General features: G+C 45.3%; 1 protein-coding gene across 1 annotated transcript; it reads right to left on the bottom strand.

The window, feature by feature from the left end:
* Positions 1–830: 830 nt before the first annotated feature.
* On the bottom strand, positions 831–18,137 carry qtrt1 (queuine tRNA-ribosyltransferase 1). The gene is made up of 10 exons (XM_073069290.1): positions 17,910–18,137; positions 15,309–15,377; positions 11,059–11,197; positions 9,127–9,205; positions 5,559–5,674; positions 4,191–4,329; positions 3,670–3,745; positions 3,257–3,366; positions 2,220–2,304; positions 831–1,172 (listed from the first exon to the last, which is right to left on the bottom strand). Exons 1-10 carry the CDS (start codon positions 18,120–18,122, stop codon positions 1,020–1,022), a joined length of 1,179 nt encoding a protein of 392 aa, XP_072925391.1. The 5' UTR covers positions 18,123–18,137; the 3' UTR covers positions 831–1,019.
* Between the last annotated feature and the right edge of the window lie 889 nt (positions 18,138–19,026).

Below are 19,026 nucleotides of genomic sequence, written 5' to 3'. Positions count from 1 at the left end.
TGTCTGAACAGTTCATTACTATGGAACATTTGTCAAAAATGATTTGAGTTGGTAATTCAGATTACTTCTTGAAAAATGTTTACACAAATTACAAAGTGGGGGGGGTGGAAGAAAAATTGTAGGAAGTTGACTAGTTCATGGGCTGTGAATATAAACAGCAGGAGATGCATTTGTACCGGCAAAATCTTATCAGAAGTAGAGCAGATCTCCACATTTTGGCTGGTTATAATACAGATTTCATTCAAGTGGAGAACAAAGTAATTTAGTCATACGTTTAGATGGTAACCCTTGAATATTTTTAAGTTCATTTGTAACCTGAGGGTTTATATCTGTTCTGATTAGTAGAGAAACAAATTAAGGTTGGGAACATGAATCATGCATTAATCTGAATTTAATCCTAGTTCAGTAATCATTTCCATAATAGCATTTAAACCACACCTTGATTTTCAACCTTCCACCTTTTCCAATAAATCCCTCCACAGCTGGCATCCTTGCTCTGAATATTCAACAGGGCAACAGCCTTTAGAGATCTGTGCTCCTTCAGTTAAAGAACTCTAGAAATCTCTCCACTAACCATTCTGCCACCCTGACTGCAGCTCTTGCTCTCCTCGGGGTGGATTTTCTGTCAGAGTTATTGTTTACTCTCCCGAAAGTGATGACCCTGTCAGCGACAATTCCCATTTTCCATTGTTTATTTCTACATTTGGAAATTTGGAGACTCATGAGACTGCATGTGCTGGAAACCTGGTGCATGCAACACACAAAGCAGGAGGAACGCAGCAGGTTAGGCAGTATTTACAGAGGGAAATGAACTACTACTGGAGCCACTCTTGTCACATGACAAACAAAATGCTTTTTATTTTTGTGAAAAACTGAATTTATTGCTTAAAAATATTACATAGATACTGATACGACATGGGCAAATGCAGCAGCACCAGGTCACAAGCTACATACGCTGGATACCTTTTGGGCAGCCCCTAACCTTCTCAGCGAGCTGGGGCTTCCTGATTTCACAGCTTCTAGTCCAGTCTAACATTGACAGCACTCAGTGCCTCAACAGCCCAGCGTGGGTATTTATCTGCACTTCCATACATCCTCTTCATGAACTGCCGAATGAATGCCGGGAATCTCTTTTGTTGAATGCTCTCACGGATCGAACTCATCAGGTTCAACTGGAAAACAATATGCAACTGTCTTAAAAATGAACGCCTCCTGTACCAGAAAGAGTGCAGCAATGATCCCAGCAGATCAGGATGGCCATTGGATCCAGGCCTGACCTGAAATCCCAGGGTAGCTTGTTTTTCTAAAAAAAACATGAGAAATAGAAACAGGAAGAAGCCATCTTCTCCTTCGAACTGGATCTACCATTCATCAAGACCACAATTCTTGTCTTAAGTCTGAATGAACTCAAGAAATTAGAAGGATTTACACCCAATTAGAAAATTTAATCTCGGTTCTGAACAGCCTACTGTTTTTTCCCCTGAGATCTTGCACTCAGACAGAGGAAGTATCTTCCCTGTATTAGGCCCTGTTTGATTTCTAAGTTTCTATGAGTAGCCACAGCTTTTGAGAATATAGATTCCACTAACTAAAAGCCTGACCTGCTTTAAGGAATGGAGAAGCTGTAGCCAATCTGTATTCTGAGTGTGCAGATACAACATTCTGGTGAACCTTTCATTGTAATCCAGCTTGTGGATTCAACCATTTGGTTAAAGCAAGACTAATCTAGTTGTAACAGCAATGCAGAAAGCAGCAGCCTCAACCAGACGTACTGTAGAGAAGCCACAGTAAATTTATGACACTTGTCTGTATGGGTTAAAAATGAGCTACCCCATCCAATTCTGGCTTCTAAGTCCAAGTCTATAGCACTGCAGACTACAGCTCTTCAACAAATATATTAAATATTTTTTTAAAATCTGCTGTGAAACCCTGCATCTATCATATTTTCATATGCAGCAAGTCTAAACTTCTCCCTCCCTCCAAATGTGCCAACAGTAATAACCTACACCAATGGTGCATTCTAACATGTCCAGCAACCTACACCCAGAGTGTAACCAGTCTATGTGACAGACAGCATATAAGGGAGAAAATGCTACCAAAATCAAAGTTGTTCTTTACCTCTGTCTCTGGCCAGATACAGGGGGTTTGAACACAGAACAAAAATCCTCTTTACCATCACCAAATATCCCCTGCATAACTTAAGAGTAAAGCTCACCCACCTGGTAGGCGACATTGTGGATTGTGATGTGGTGGAGGGCAGCTGTATCACTCTTGAATAAGGCATGGAGATATGCTCGTGTATACCTGTCAGCACAAAAGAGCAACTGACTAATTAAATCAACTTCTGGGGTAAACAACCTCTACCCTGTAGGGGTTTTTGTGCCCACCCCTCCCCTAATACACAGCCTGTACCTGATGTACACTTACACATGTAATACTGATTTCATTTTGAGTCTATATGATCCATGCAGAACACCACAGTTAAGCCAGGTGTTATCCTTCATCCACCAAGTCCCCCAACAGTTTCTAGTGACCACCCATTATAATTATATTTCTCAATTTGACCTGCTGGTCCATGGCCACCTCTATTGCCATGATGAGGTCATACTTCAACCTGATGACATGAACATTGGATTCCCTAATTTCTTCTTCCCTCCCCTTTCGTCCCTTTTCCTTTCCGGATCCCCTCTTGCTTCTCACCTCCCTCTGGTGCCCCTCCTCCTTCACGTTCTCTCACGGTTCACTCTCCTCTCCTATCAGACTCAGCCTTTTACCTTTTTTATCATCTCCCAGCCTCTCACTATACCCACTCCCAACTACTCCTCACCTGGTTTTCCCCATTACCTGCCAGCCTGTACTCCTTCTCCTCTCCCACTTTCCCTATCTAGTCCTGACGAAAGGTCCCCACCAGAAACATCAGCTGTTTCTTTCTCTCCATTGACTGCTTGACCTGCTAAGTTCCTTCAGCATTTTAAATGTATTGCTTTGGATTAACAACTCCTGCAGAATCTTGTGTTTATAATTTACAGAAGCTGCCACGCACGCACCAGGCAATTGGTAACGGTAGCAGCAACTTCCTCTAATCTAGATGCTCATCTACAACATTTTTCCAGCTGATATGCAGTCAGCAGGGGCAGTAACTGTCAGAATTATCTTTCTGTGGAGTTCAATGATGCAACTGAGCACAAAGGCACAGCTTTGTAATGGTGACCACCAACATATTACACGTACACAATGAAATGGCCAACATTCTTACCTCTTGCATGTAGGACAGGTGCAGTCCTCATCAATAGGCTTAAAATCCTTGGCATATTGTCTGTTTTTCAGCTGCAGAGATCCCCAGGGGACAAGTGCTGATCCAAACCGCTGAGAGATCAGAGAGAGATTAGGCTGCACAGCTGTAGAGCTAAGGTGTTGCTCAAACCCCATGTCTCCAGTTTAGCCCTGCATTCAGAGTCCTTGATCCTGACATCAATGGTTTTAGTTTATTGCAATTCAGCAAGTAAATTGTTAACTACTGCCCTGACACTTTAAATTCCTAATTCTTTAAATCCATGCCCGGACAGATCCCATTCCCATTTGACCTGCTCTCAGGGACAGTAGGTAGGCACAGATACAAACACCCCACTTTGCCTCCCAAGGAAAACCTAACACCAAGGAAGTCCTTACCGCTGTTCGTGTGGGGAACACACAATCAAACATATCACAGCCCAGAGCTACACAAACCACGAGGTCCGTTGCGTACCTGGTCGGAGAGAGCGAAGAGAGGTTGGTGGTGGAAGCAGTAAAAGGGATAAGAGACCTCAAATGCACAAGTGATTTCAATCCATTCACCTCTCAGACTGCATCTCTGAATTTCATGTCCTTCATCTATGAATGCCTCCCTAGCCATGGTCCTGGTCAGACATATGCATCCTCTTGGGCACTGATTCAACTTAGCACTTCTAGTCACAGGAATTTATCAGCAAAGATTTGCATTTAAAAGTTCTCAATTTTCATGCAATGAATTTCCAACAGTGGACCCTCCCACTCTATCAAAACCAACTACTTTTCCAGATGAGAGCATCTACGTGGTCATGCAGACAAAGGCTGGGCAGCAGCAGTCAGTCACACAGACAGGTGGAAGGGAGTGGGTAAAGCAAGGATTCATACCAAAAGATAGACAGTCATGCACATGGGCTCTCTCATACCCCACTCCCATCAAGTATCGCGGCTTCTCCCGTGGCAGGTGATCTGTGCTAAGCAACACCATTCTCCAGAAATGGTCCTTCTCCTCGCCGCCACTCAGTCCTCCGATAGCAAAACCAGGGACGTCACGCTTGATCATCTCTGAAACGATGCAACAAATATGAATAGCTCCAGCGAGTTGGATTCAATCCTGACATGAGGCATTATCTGTGTGGAGTTTGCACGTTCTCCCAGTGAAATGACCTGGATTTCCACCAGGCACTCTGGTTTCTCCCACAGCTCAAAAATGTGCAGACTTCAGTTAATTCACTGTTGTAAGTTGCCCTCAGTATGAAGTGAGCAGTCAGAACCTGAGTTGACAGGAATAGCAGGAGAACAGAAAACGGAAAGTTAGCAGGAGGGGACGTTTGCTCTCTGAGTTGGGACAGACTCCATGAGCCAAAATGGTCTCTTTCCAGTCAGGAAGAGACCGTGACTAGAAAGGAAGGAGACAGAAAGCACCCACAGGGTCCAGGGACGGGTGAAACACATTAAAATTTGATACTGAAAAGGGAAGACAGACCATCCGGTTGGGCAGTGAGCTATGTCCTAAGCGTTAGTAGACTGGAGCCAGTGACCCATTACCCTATTCATACTTCATGGCCTCTCATTAGGTTTGTGATGCGCAGTTAGAGTCCTGTTACAGACACCATTGCTCTTTTCCTGCAGAGAGAGGAGGGAGGTATGGGAATGGAGGGTGAGGCTCATGGCAGAAGCTCATGAAGGGAAGCATAAAGAGTTTCTTGGATAGAAGACATGGAAAGGATGTAACTGTTACATCTCTCATAGGCCACCTAGTCGCTGTGTGTACAAACAGATCAGAACCGGGGAGGAGGTACAGGAGCCTGAAGACTCACACTTAACCTTTTTGCAACAGCTTCTTTCCCTCTGAATGGTTCATGAGCACCACCTTATTTCATCTTTTGCACTTCATATATATTTCATTTTATTTATGTTTGTTTGGGAACAGTGATCAGGTGACAGCATAAGCGGTTTGGGATAAGAGAACCCAGAATGGAGCGTGCATTTGGTGGGGGATCTTTGCCGGGAGGAGATTTACGTTGGAGAGCTCAAGAAAGCGCAGCTTGTTGGAAGTTTGGAGTACAGGGTCAGCAACGGAAAACTCAAAACTGAGGAAGAAAGACACCATGGAAGTGGATTGATGACAACTGGGTAGCTACTTATCAAAGATGTGCGATGTGCAAGGCGGTTTGAATCTGACACAGAGCTGAGAAATGCAAATTAGAACACAATGGGGCAAATCGTACAAAAAGGGATCTCAACTTTTAACATTGAAGAACAGTAGAAATATTGAGAGCTCACGACCTCACCTTCCAGACATTTCTTTCGGAGTTCAGCATCTAGGCCACCTTGAATTATTGCAAACAGGTTCTGTTGCTTGGGATTCTTGTTTGCTGCAATGCAGCGATCCAACCAGCGGATAGACCTTCGTAGGCAAAGACACAGTTCCCGTCATTCATTTCAGGTTTGAGAGAGCACGTACACTGAGCAAGAGAACAGTACAGTGCGATCTATCATTCAATAATCCCAGTCTATGTGTCTGTACCCAAATGCCTGCATCCATTTAAATGGACGAATCAGTTAGCTGCCGATGTGCTAACGTCGATAAAGTGATGAAGTAAATGGATACACGCAGCTTGCAGGATAAACGGTCAGTTTCTGCACTGAAAATTCTGTGCAATTAAACTGTACATCTCAAAGTAAAAAGGATGAAAGTGCATGTGAGGACATCAAGGGAAGCCAGAGATGGAAACATACAGAATCTGTCAAACACCTCGGGATGTGAAGGTTGTGTCAATGTACTGCAGGACTGTCTATGTGTACTTATACTCAAACAGCTACCTGGCAAAAATGGACCAGCTCTCACTAACATAACCAGCAGTCATTCACCTGGTCACAAGGCATTGCAATTTACTTTTCACAAGCAAAAGAAAATCTGCAATCACTGGAAATCCGAGCAACACACATAAAATGCTGGAGCAACTCAGCAGGCCAGGCAGCATCTATGGAAAAGAGTACAGTCGACATTTCAGGCCGAAACCCTTCGGCAGGCCAGTCTCTTTTCCTTAGCTGCTGCCTGGCCTGCTGAGTTCCTCCAGCATTTGTGTGTGTTGCTCCAATTTACTTCTGCTTACTATTTATTCACAAGTTATGTGCATTACTGGTCGGTAGGACCAGCAGTATCACTCATCTTTCATGATTAGGAATACACCTGGCACCACCAGGAATGCATATAGCATTTATCAAAATTATACTTTACCCATACTACGTACAGTAAGCATCAGGACCACGCTCACTGTACCAGCAATTCAATACAATCCCTTATAATGCCTCACCCATGTTTCCTCCTTAAAATATCTCATTCATAAAGTTCAAAGTAAATTTATTAACAAGGTATGTGTGTGTCTATATATATTTTTTTTCATTCTCTTGCAGGCATTCACAGTAAAACAAAGAAATACAGTAGAATCAATGGATAACTACACACAAAGACTGACAAACAACCCATGTGCAAAAGTCGTCAAACTGTGTAAATCAGAAATAGTCAAATACAGAGAACATGAGTCCTTGAAAGTGAATCCATAGATTGTGGAATTGGTTCAGTGCTGAGGTGAGTGAAGTTACCCACATCGGTTCAAAAGCCTGATGGTTTAAGGGTATTAACTGTTCCTGAACCTGGTGCTGTGGGACCTAAGGCTCCTGCATTTTCTTCCTGATAGTAGCAGTGAGAAGAGAGTATGGCCTGGATGATGGGGGTGGCACTCCTTGTCCGTGTTCAGTGCTGGGGTTGGCTTTGCTTGTGATGGACTGGGCTGCACACACCACCCTTTGTAGGCTTTGCAAAGGTTTGAGATATCCCAGAAGAGGTAGGATCAAACCCTTCCCCACAGAGCCACTGTGGTGGCTTCACCGAGCATCGCTGCGTCCCTCAGCCTCTCTCTGCAACTTGGGAGTTGGCAGTTTTCAATTTTGGTGGCAAGGTAGCGTAGTTGTTACTGTACCAGCGATCCAGGTTCAATTCCCGTCGCTGCCTGTAAGGAGTTTGTGCATTGTCCCTGTGACTGTGTGGGTTTCCTCCCATGGTCCAAAGGATTACGAGTTAGTAGGTTAATTGGTCAATGTAAATCGTGCTGTGATTAGGCTTGGGCTAAATCAGGACTGGTAGGACCTATTCCGCACTAAATCTCAATAAATAAAGGCAAGTTTCAGGCAGGCTGGTCAAAGTCTATCTTTGGATGGTGATCTTCCAGCAACAGGAGATGTTTCTGGCAGCAGCCCACAACACAGCTGCTTGAGGGAAAACTCTCCTGGACCTCTCCAGCAGTCAGGAGGAGATGCAGCCCTCCAGAAAGCTGTACGCACAGAGACTCTGGATCTGCGGTGAGGACTATAAAGTGGTGATGGTGGAGAGAGCTCTCTCACTGCCAGCCAAAAGAGCAGATATTCAGAGTTCTGGTGACGGGTAGCGCCAGGAAGCTATCCACAGGATTCACCACATCCTTCTCCCACCAGGCCTCCAAAATGTTCCATACTGACCACGACCTGATAGACTTGTGTGAAGGGTGTTCCCTTCCAGCAGCTTTTCTACAAACAACAGATGGCGTAGCAAGTTCCAACTGATTGTAACACTGCCTGGGTCCAGAGGAGGTTCAGGAGAATAAACTCAGGAAGGAAAGATTACTGTATGAGGAACATTTGACAGCTCTGGTCTTCTGTTCACTGGAGTTTAGAAGAATGAATTGGGGGGGGGGGGGGGGGTTGGAGAGAGTCCCATTGAAACCTATCAAATATGGAAAGGCCTGGAGTGGACATCAGGTGTTACGAATAGGGAGGCAGTCCAGGAGCAGAGGACACGGCCTCAGAATAAAAAGATGAGGAAGAATTTCTTTAGCCAAAGGGTGGCAAATCTGTGGAATTCATTGCCACAGACAGCTGTGGAGGCCAAGTCATTGAGTATATTTTTAAAAAAGAGTTTGATAGGTTCCTGATTATGGAGAAGAAGGTTAAGATTACAGGTTATGGAAAGAAGGCAGGAGAATGGGGTTGAGAGGGATAATAAATCAGCCATGGTCAAATAGAGGAGATTTGATGGGCAAATAGCCCAGATCTCCTCCTGTGTCTTATAGTCTTTCAGCCCCTCTGTATGGTGGAAAATCACTTGCTGGGCGACTTTCAGAGGGCAGTGAAAGGTTAACCTCTGGAGAACAGCTTCAGATTCAGAAGCAGAAATGCTGGAAGAACTCAGCCTGCCCAGCAGCATCCGTGAGAAGAGAATCCAGGAGGGGTCACTGATCCGGAATGTTACCTGCTCTCCCCTCCGACAGGTTCTGCTTGATTGAGTTCTTTCAGCGTTAGTGTTTTTGAATCAGATTTCATGTCTACTGCTGCATTTGTTTTCCATCACCTCCCCTCGAAGCCTGAAACCTTTGTGACTTTTGAAATAACAACTGCTGTTTTTTCATTTGCAAACACGAGGAAATCTGCAGATGCTGGAAATTCAAACAACAACACACAAAACGCTGGTGGAACACAGCAGGCCAGGCAGCATCTATAGGGAGAAGTACAGTCGACGTTTTGGGCCAAGACCCTTCGTCCTGGTGAATATCGACTCTACTTCTTCCTATAGATGCTGCCTGGCGTGCTGCGTTCCACCAGCGTTTTGTGTGTGCTGTTTTTTCATTACTGTGTTTAAATTCCTAGAGATTCCTGCACAGCGACAACGTGAGCACGTTTAGCAAAGCAGTGGTTCACCAGTACAAGTGGTGAAGAGCAGCTCATTATAAACTGAGACCGAAAGCACATTCCTGTTTCAAACACAGAGACAGCAGTGCTGCACGCAGGAGGAGCCAGGTCACTTTGAGATGTGTTCCCACTGACCTGAACATGGCTTCTTCCACTCTGGGGCCAGTCACGGTACTGCTCACAACATCGTCCAACTGCATCATGATGTCTGAACCTAACTTATCAGCGAGAGGTGGAGGAAAGAGAGGGGGACAATATGTGGGAAGAGAGCAGAATGGAAAGAATGACATTAAACAGGTGGAACTCAAACCCCGCCCATCATACCCTACTCTTCCTCACACCTAATCTCAGCAAACCCTCCCATCCAGTGACGTCTTCCTTTCTCTACTGTTTCTGTTCCACCCTCACACCTAACACAACCTGACCTCAGCAAAGGCAATAGCCGAGGCTAATTAACGAGGTCTGGGGAAAGTTGGCACTGAGTCCCTTGGGAGTCCTATCGCAGGACTTCCTCAAGGTTGAGCTGGTAGTAAGAAAGGCAGATGAGATGTTAGTATTCAGTTCGAGAGGACTACAGCTACCTGGGGGTGCACCTAGATGACAGACTTGAGTAGAGCACCAACACTGAGGCTGTGTCCAAGAAGGACCAGAGTTGCCTCTGCCTTCTGAGGAGACTGAGGTCCTTTGGCATATGCAGGTCAGTCCTTCACATGTTCTACCAGTCTGCTGTCACCAGTACAATCTTCTATGCGGTGGTGTGCTGGGGCAATGGTATCAACACAGGTGATGCCAACAGGCTCAATAAACTGATTAGAAAGGCTGGCTCTGTTACAGGAGTCAAACTGGACACACTGGAGGCTGTGGTAGAACAAAGGACCCGAAAGAAAATCCTGGCAATTCTGGACAATGTTTCTCACCCTCTGCATGCCACCTTGGCTGAACAGAGGAGCACTTTTCAGCAATAGACTAAGACAACTGCGCTGCTCCAAAGAGCGCTATACGAGGTCATTTTTACCCTCAGCCATTAGGCTTCATAATGAGTCAACCTATAGCTGGGGAAATGATGACCCCCTCCTCTTAAGATTGTTTGTGGTAACTTATTTTTTATTCTACTTCTAATATTTGTATCTGTGCCCATGTAACGCTACCGTACTGCGACACTGCAATTTCCTTTGGGATTAATAAGGTATTTATCTATCTATCTAAAAACAAGGATGTATTGCTGAGGCATTATAAAACATCTATCAGACAACATTTGGAATACTGTGAGCAGTATATCAAAGGAAGGATGTGCTGGCATTGGAGAGTCCACAGGAGGTTCATGAGAATTATCCTAGGAATGAAAAGGTTAATGTATGAGTGTTTGATGGCACTGGGCTTGTATCACTGGAGTTTAAAAGAACGAGGGGGGAATCTCATTGAAACTTACTGATTAAGAGTGGACAGGAGTGGATGTTTCCTACAGCAGGACAGTCTTGGACCAGAGGGCACAGCCTCAGAATAGAGGGACATCCCTTTAGAACAGAGATTAGGAGGAATTTCTTTAGCCAGAGGGTGGTGAATCTGAGGAATTTATTGCCACACGTGGCTGTGGAGACCAAATTGTTGAGTATATTTAAAGTAGAGATTAATACGTTCTTGATCAGTAAAGGTACCAAAGGTTACAGGGAGGAGGCTGGAGAATGGCTTTAAGAGAGAAAATAAATCAGCCACAACAAAATGGCAGAACAGACTCGACGGGCCAAATGGCCTAATTCTGCTCCAACGTGTTATGATCGTTCCCAATGTCTGAAAATCCCTGAATTTCTGTGTGGATTCCATCCACCTGTAGGCATCAGGGCACTTTTGTTGCTGGGTGGCCATTTCCAAAGGGAAACCAGGAGCGAAACCAACAAGAATACACATTTTGCTTGAACCTCACTAACTCTGAAAGTGGGATGGACTGTGGAGCATTTCTCCGAGCTCAACCACCCACAGGAGTTCCTCTCCATTGCACACTTGCCTCCTGATGATGTGGAAGTTGTGATCCTAGCCACAGGTGTACCTGAGGCATTCTCAGCTAATTACCTAGTGCATTCTGAATTTCAATCGACTTCTCTGGTGACAGTAGAATCTCCTTCCCATCATAAGGGGAACAAAAGCGCACCCCTTCTTCCGTGACTTCTGCCAGCTCCACCAAAGACACCATTTGGAATCCACCGCTGTCCTGCAAGGAGAAAGGGAGGTAAACCAGAGGGAATCACAACCACCCGCCACTGTGATTTTATACATCTGTGGTTACTTCAGACCCATTTATTTTTATTATAAAAGGCAATGGAACATCCAAGGAGAGTGATCAGAATAAAAGGGATTGATAATTACAACACTCTGACTTACCTTGTAAAAAAATGTACTATGGAATAACAATTGAAACCATATCACATTCTGGAGCAGGCATCTTGAAGGGGCAATGTAACCTCATTTAAGCAATCGTGTCAAGGAACAACATAATAAGCTAACTTTTATTTTTTTTTAACGAGTCCTTTTCTTACCTTGAGGGGCTACGATAATACAAGCAGATCAAGGTCGCACTTCATGTGCTTAAAGGAGTGGAGGATGGGAAGAGGTTTATTTGGGAACTGATGGGAGGTGAAGGAATGCCTAAAAATAAAGGAGGAATTCAGGGCTGATGAAGAAGCTGGAACTGAAAGGGTTAAAGAAGCCGAGAACGTTTTAGGGCGAGGGGTTCGCAACCTTTTGTGCCATGAGCCCTGCCACTGACCGAGGAGTCCACGGACCCCAGGTTGTGAACCCGTTTTAAGGCAGGAAGACTTCCAAGTGCGAGGAGGAATTAGCCATGGTGGGGTGGTGGAGCAGACTTAATGCCCAAATGGAAGGGCAATGAATGTTCCTATGTCTTATGGTGAACGGCGCTCCGAGGGTAATCTTCTTTCCTCTGAGGGTGGTGTGTGTGTGTGTGGAAGTGGTGGTTGCTGATTCCATTGTAACATTTAAGAGACGTTTGGCTGGGAGGGCTACTGAGGCACAGGAACCAGGGACTGGGCGGAAAACCAGGCCAGCACAGACAAGGTGGGCAGGAGGGCCAGCTTCTGCACTGTAATGCTCTGTGGGTCTCTAATCTGAACAGGATAACCTTGACAAGGATGCGACTGATAACGACAGCTTTTTGCAGTCTATCATTATTTGTTCTTTCAGTCGAGGGGCTTCCTCAGCCATTGGTGGGTCAGGAATCAGCTGCAGACTTCCTGCTCTGGAGTGAATCAGCTGGGCTGTCTAATAATGGAGAATCTCCCAGTTTCACAGAAAGCATTACTGAGGTCAAAACAGAGAAAGTTCAAGTTTAATTGTCATTCAACCATACATGAATACAGCCAAACGAAACAGTGTAACTCTGGGGCCAAGGTGCAAAACACACAGTACCAACAGTCATTCACAGCACAAAGCACATACAGTATAAAATACAGTCACACAAAAAATATATTCCAAGTCCCTGGGTCCATGACTGCTGCAGCAGTCTGCAATTAAAAAGCTAAAAACATTAGGAACATTTTAGTTGATGGCCTTACTTCAGAAATGAGTCTTTTTTTTAAATTCCAGCTTTATTTAATTAATTGAATGTAATTTTTTCTGCTGTTGTACAGTAATGGAATTCAAAGTGCTTTCTAATCAATGGGCCAGGGGTTGGGCCTCTGAACAAACCAATGCTGCAAACCTCATTGGAATTGGGTAGAAAACAGGAGAATTTCAGTTCTAGGCTTGGGGAAATTCAGTGCTGTGAAATCTGAAACATTATTCACCATGAAAGACATTTCCAAAAAGGTATGAAAGATAATGTGCATGGATAAAAGAGAAACTGGGCTGCCTGCCTGACAGTAAAATGAAGTTGTGAAGATTCGGCAAGTCACCTAAAACGCTGACAAACTTCTATAAGCGTGTGGTGGAGAGTACATTGATTATTTGCATTACAACCTGTTATGAAAACACCAATGCCCTTGAACAGAAAAATGTCTAAGAAGTATGGATTTAGTCCAGTCCATTACGGGTAAAGCCCACCACACTACTGAGCACATTTACACAGAGCGCTGTTGTAGGAAAGCAGCATCCATCATCAAGGACCTCCACCACCCAGGCCATGCTCTCTTCTCACTGCTACCATCAGGAAGAAGATACAGGTGCCTCAGGACTCACACCACCAGGTTCAGGAACAGTTATCACCTCTCAACCATCTGGCTCTTGAACCAAAAGGGATAACTTCATTGAACTGTTCCCACAACCAACGGACTCCCTTTCAAGGCCTCTTCATCTCATTTCTTAATATTTATTGTTTATTTCTTATTTTTCCTTTGTATTTGCACAGTTTGTTGTTTTTTTTGCACATTGTTACTTTGTCCATCCTGTTGGGGGTGGTATTTCATTGATTCTACCCTGTTTCTTGAGGTTACTGGGAACATCTGCAAGAAAATGAATCTCGGGGTTGAATACGTGACATATATGTGCTTCGATAATAAATTTACTTTGAACTTTGAAATCATTAAAATATCTGGTGGCAAGGAATAAATCAGATATATGGATATATTTAAAGATCAGTATTAAGTAGCAATCATGATACTCAGCTTTTTCTCCTTGGAGTGTCGGAGGATGAGAGGTGACCTGATAGAGGTGTATACGATGATTGAGAGGCATTGATCATGTGGATAGTCAGAGGCTTTTTCCCCAGAGCTGAAATGACTAGCACGAGGGTACAGTTTTAAGGTGCTTGGAAGTGGGTATAGCGGACATGTCAGGGGTAAGTTTTTTTACACAGAGAGTGGTAAGTGCGTGGAATGGGCTGCTGGCAACGGTGTTGGAGGTTAGATACTATAGGGTCTTTTAAGAGACTCCCGGATAGGTACACGGAGCTTAGAAAAATAAAGGGCTATGGGTAACATTAGGTAATTTCTAAAGTAAGTACAGTTGGCCCTCCTTATCCGCAGGAGATTGGTTCCGAGACCCCCCGCGGATACCAAAATTCGCGGATGCTCAAGTCCCTTATTTAACCTGAAACAATACGGTGGTCTTTAGGACCCAGCGGAACCCTGGACTTTATTTAACATGTTCAGAACGGTGGACCTGGCGGTGCAGCTCTGAATCTGCAGTGTTTCTGTTCACGAAAATAATCACGATCGCGACTGAAAATAAGGTGGAAGTAATAAAGCGATCTGAAAGAGGTGAAACGCAATCGGTCATTGGAAAAGCGTTAGGCTACAGTCGGTCAATGATCGGAACAATTTTAAAGGAGCATTTGAAAGGCCCCGCCCCGATGAAAGCTACAATTATTACTAAGCAACGCAGTGGTTTAATTATTGAAATACGTACGTTTCTTAAGTGTTTTACATGCATAGAAAGGTAAAATATGTACTATATACTAAGAAAAACATTTGACTAACTGACGCTAAATAATACCGGATGTACCTGTTCCGACCTCAAATCTGACTTAAAGACGGACTCAGGAACAGAACTCATTCAGAACCCGGGGACTGCCTGTACTTTTAAGTCATTTCTAGATTACTTATAATACAATGTAAATGTTATGTAAATAGTTGTCATACTGTATTGTTTAGGGAATAATGACAAGAAAAAAATAGCCTGTACATGCTCAAACAACGAGCGCTGGAGAGAGAACTTCCAGGTTTTCCCAATCCGCGGTTGGTTGAATCCACACATGCGGAATCCGCGGATAAGGAGGGCTGACTGCACGTTTGGCACAGCATTGTGGGCTGAAGGACTTGTACTGTGCTCTAAGTTTTCTATGTTTCTATGATGCTTGATAAAATTTTGATGTGACCATAATTTGAGTCCAGTGTACGGTTTGATCATCAGGAGATCAGAAGTATTCTGCAGATATTGAAGCAAAATGGAACACAGATAATTGAGGGAATAGTGGATCAGATGACAAAGGGTGATCGCATAAATTTAACAGCAGGTTTCAGCAGAGAGCTGAACCCATCATGAAGATCTGATTGTTGCGTTTAGGATGTCACGAGGATCGTGCAAACTGGCGACCAACTGAATACCTGCTGTATGGGCAATGATGGGAGTGTGTGGAACGTGTTCAACCTGTCTCCATCACTGGACTTCCCTAACTTTGTTACTGAACCCACAAGGGACACACAGAGACTGATTTGTCAATGCTCCATCTGCAGGACAATAGGACAATCAAATGAGGGGTAGCCTGCATATCACAGTCTCTAAACAGAGGAAATGACAGCAAGATATACTACATTTTTAAATGGTTCTTTAAAGCGGACATTCTTCCCTGCTATTAAACAAATGCTCACCGTCAGCAATGCTCTTTTCCAGTTCATAAATCCATGCAGCCCGTTTGCTTTTGCGATCAAATCCGGGCCCTGGAAGTATAGAGAGTGAGCTTTCATCCCAGGCCTAGAAGGCAGCATGTCCGCGCTCCACAACAAATTAGTCCCCAGAACCGGGAATTGGAGAATCAGGCTGACATTGAGTCATGTTGCCAGATTTAATCTCTGCTTCCCCAGTTCTCTTTCTACCAGAGGCCTACATTCCCCCTCAGCCACATGCACTCAAAACTCCGTCCCTCCCTCCCTTTACTCCAATTTCTTTATAATCCCCACAGCCTGATCCACGGTCTCTCGACCTCTTTCCCTGTATCAGCCTCCTCTCCTGGCCTTTGCCCAGAGCTATCCTACACTACTCTCACCCATTCTAACTTGTCCCCAGCTCCTGCCTGACCTCGCCAGAACCACCCTCTCCACCGCCAGTTCTGCAGGTGGCACGAAGCTTGAACGCATATTGAATTGAGAGGGAGATAGTAAGAGACTTAGAGGATAGACAGCACGATGGGCAAAAGACAGACAGTTGAAATGTCATACGAAGTGTTGCATTTTGGTAGGGATAGTGAGGATAGGCAATATAAACCAGAGGACACAAGCCTGCAAGTACAAAGGCACGGAATTTGCATTCTGTTTGTTAAAAGCGATTCAGAAGGGACTCATGCTTTATAAATGGAGCGACTCACTACGAGAGGAATGAAGCCACAATGAAACAACGAAACTGTGATTCTCTGCGTGCCCCCCTTAGGAGTGATGTAGTTATTTTAGTGCAGGAGAGAATTGACACGAGGTAGAATTATCTGTGGTTAAACTGGAGAAGGGGAGGTTGTTTTCCTTGAAACACAATTGGTTATGAAGGGATTTATCTGATAGAAGTATCTAGTAAAAGCTGCCAGGAGGATCACAGGGGTCTCCCTCCTCTGTTTGTGATTGTTACGAACCTGCAGGTTTCATTTACTGTGGACTGTCACTTTAAAAGAGTGCTTCAGTGAGGCAGGGCTGTGATGTTGTTCACTGACTGACTCGCAGCTTGTTTACCTTTAAAACAAGGACACAGACAGTCACAGTCAGAAGAGAGAGAGGGGAGCGAACCTGGAAAGGGTAGCAGCTCCAGCTTGTGGAAGCTGGGAAGTTGGAACTCTGCCTCACCCAAAGGGTGGGTTGATTATCCATCCAGTGCACATCGAACGTGTGCCTGTCACTGTGTAATCCATAGGAGTGGATTTAGGAATGTCCTGTGGGACCAATCGAAGTTAACCCTTGCCTGGGTATGTTATGTGTTAACCCCTTGAAGACGACACCTCTGTGACAGATCACTCTGATGGGAATTCGTGTGTGGATTTGGAACGGCTCGACGGAGGATCTTCGACAATTGATTTTTATTATATACCATCGTGGAACCTGTGGAATTTGATGTAATTCCCTTCTCTCTACGTTTTACCTTGGATTACAAATATCTCTCTCCCATCATTTATTCCTTCGATTACTGAACTTTCATACTTTACCATCTCAAGACTCTAAGCCTTGTTCCCCCAGGCTCGATAGTTTACACACAAATACACTAACACTGTTAACTTGTGTATATCTTGGTTAAGTTGCCATAAGTAGATACTAATAAAGATGGTGGTTTTAACATCAAAACCAGACTGCAAGTGTGAACTCTATTGCTGTTGGTTCATTTCTAAATTGTTACAGGTTCGTAACAGTGACATTTACCAAGAGCACTGTATACTGAGGGCCCAAAGTATTGTTGAGGATTCCTAACACCCATTCCACAATGTCTTTGACCCACTACTGTCAGGAAGGAGGTACAGGAGCATCAAGACTGGGTAACAGCTTCTTCCCTCAGGCTGTGAGACTAATGAATACCCTGCCACCACCAAGGTCTTGTCAGTAGGTCAGTGAGCTGTTTACTGTTTACCTGTGCTATGCATTTTGAATTCTATTTTATTATCTTATTTATGGTAATATTTTGTTTTATATGCTGTGTGTGTGAGATACGTGTTTTGTGGATACACCATGGTCCCGAGGAACTTGTACTTGAATTTGAAATTAAAAGCAGAGCAATAAATAACAAGGAAATATTGAAAGAAACTAATTGGGAAATGAACAAGCAAGTGACAGGAAGAGAATGTTTTATGAAGTGGCCTTGAAAGTGAAAAACTATCTAAATAGAATGACTTTGCACAACAGTGACCACCCCTCTGGCCTGTCATCTGTTTTCCACATCTGTGGCTCCCTCCACCATCTGCTAAGAATCTAACAACCCCAGCCACCTTCGTCTCTTCCCGATACTCTCAGCTCCTTCCACCCCCATCCTTTCCCTCCACTTCGGCCTCCTTTCATTTCCCCAGAACTCCCCTCCTCTGGATTTCCTACCCACCCCACCATTCCCTCTACCGGACTACCCCTCTCCCACCAGATCTCTGTCCCTCACTCCCGCCTCGGTTCCTTACCCCCGGATCACCCCCCGGCCACTCCTCCTCTCACCCTCCCCTCCCCGATCTTCTCCCCTCCTCCGGCTCCTTCCCCGAGTCCTGCCCGCTCCCATTCCCATCCAACCGCACTCCGCACCGGCCGCATGCCCAGGTGGTAGGTGTTGCCCAGACAGATCTGACAGCCGAGCGCCTCCAGCTGCGGCACCGCGATCCCCTTCAGCGTGCCCTGGGTGCCGACCGGCATGAAGACGGGGGTGTCCACCACCTGGTGCGGGAGCTGGAGGCGGCAGAGCCGGGCCCGAGTCACCGGGCACTCCACGCGGCTCAGGACGCAGAGGGGCGCCGCCATGACCAGGCCGGAAGCGGAAGCTGGCGCTGTCGGAAGCGGAAACGGGCGCTGCCTGGACAACTGGAGCCCGCGACAAACTTCTTGCCATTAGTGGGCGGACAGTGACTCACTCAACTTTCCGTCTTCCTCAGCGCTCAGCCCTGCACTGGATCTCGCCCCTCTCTTTGGCTCCATTCTCCAGAATTTCCATCCTCCTGCTCTCTCCCCTACTTCCCGGGCCTTTGCCAGTTCCCCCTCCCTCTACCGGTCAGCATCCCTCACCCTCACCCCAGCCGCATACCTCCAGATTAAATTGGGGCGGGAAGAAACACCCCTACCCCCCCCCCCCCCTCAATCCTCTCACCCTTTCTTCCTCTACCTTATCCCGTAATTCCTCCAATTCTGCCATCCATTTATCCTTCCACTCACCCCCATCTCCGTCTCGTAACACAGCTGTTCGATACAACATGGAAGGAGGTCATTACAACATCCAGTCTGGGCTGGGTTTCATTCAGAGTAATTCCCCCACATAACACCCACCTGAAGTTCTGCTCACACCCATGTATACAAAGGGTAATTTATTGAAGGCAGGTAACCTGCCAGACAGCACATCTTTGGCGTGTAGGTGGAAACTAGGGCACCTAGGGAAAGTTCACACTGTCACAAAAACATCTCTGCAGCACATATAATATTAGTGCTTGTGGGAAACCCGCCCCTGCCTCCTGCAACCCATTAAACCCAGCTACCCTGTCACCCTCTTCCCAAAACACCATTTCTTACTCCCTCTCTCCTTTCCCCATGCCCCATTACAACCACACTCATAGACCTTTTATTTCCTCCTGTGCACTCACCAACTAAACTACCTCGCACTCACCTCTTCTTCTTCATCCTCTTCCCTCCTTTTTTTTTGCTATCTCTGTACCTC

Source organism: Hemitrygon akajei, chromosome 16 (assembly GCF_048418815.1).
Source record: "Hemitrygon akajei chromosome 16, sHemAka1.3, whole genome shotgun sequence".
NCBI classification, from domain to species: Eukaryota; Metazoa; Chordata; class Chondrichthyes; order Myliobatiformes; family Dasyatidae; genus Hemitrygon; species Hemitrygon akajei.
Note: the sequence above shows the minus strand (reverse complement) of the source record. Positions and strands in the feature narration are given on the sequence as shown.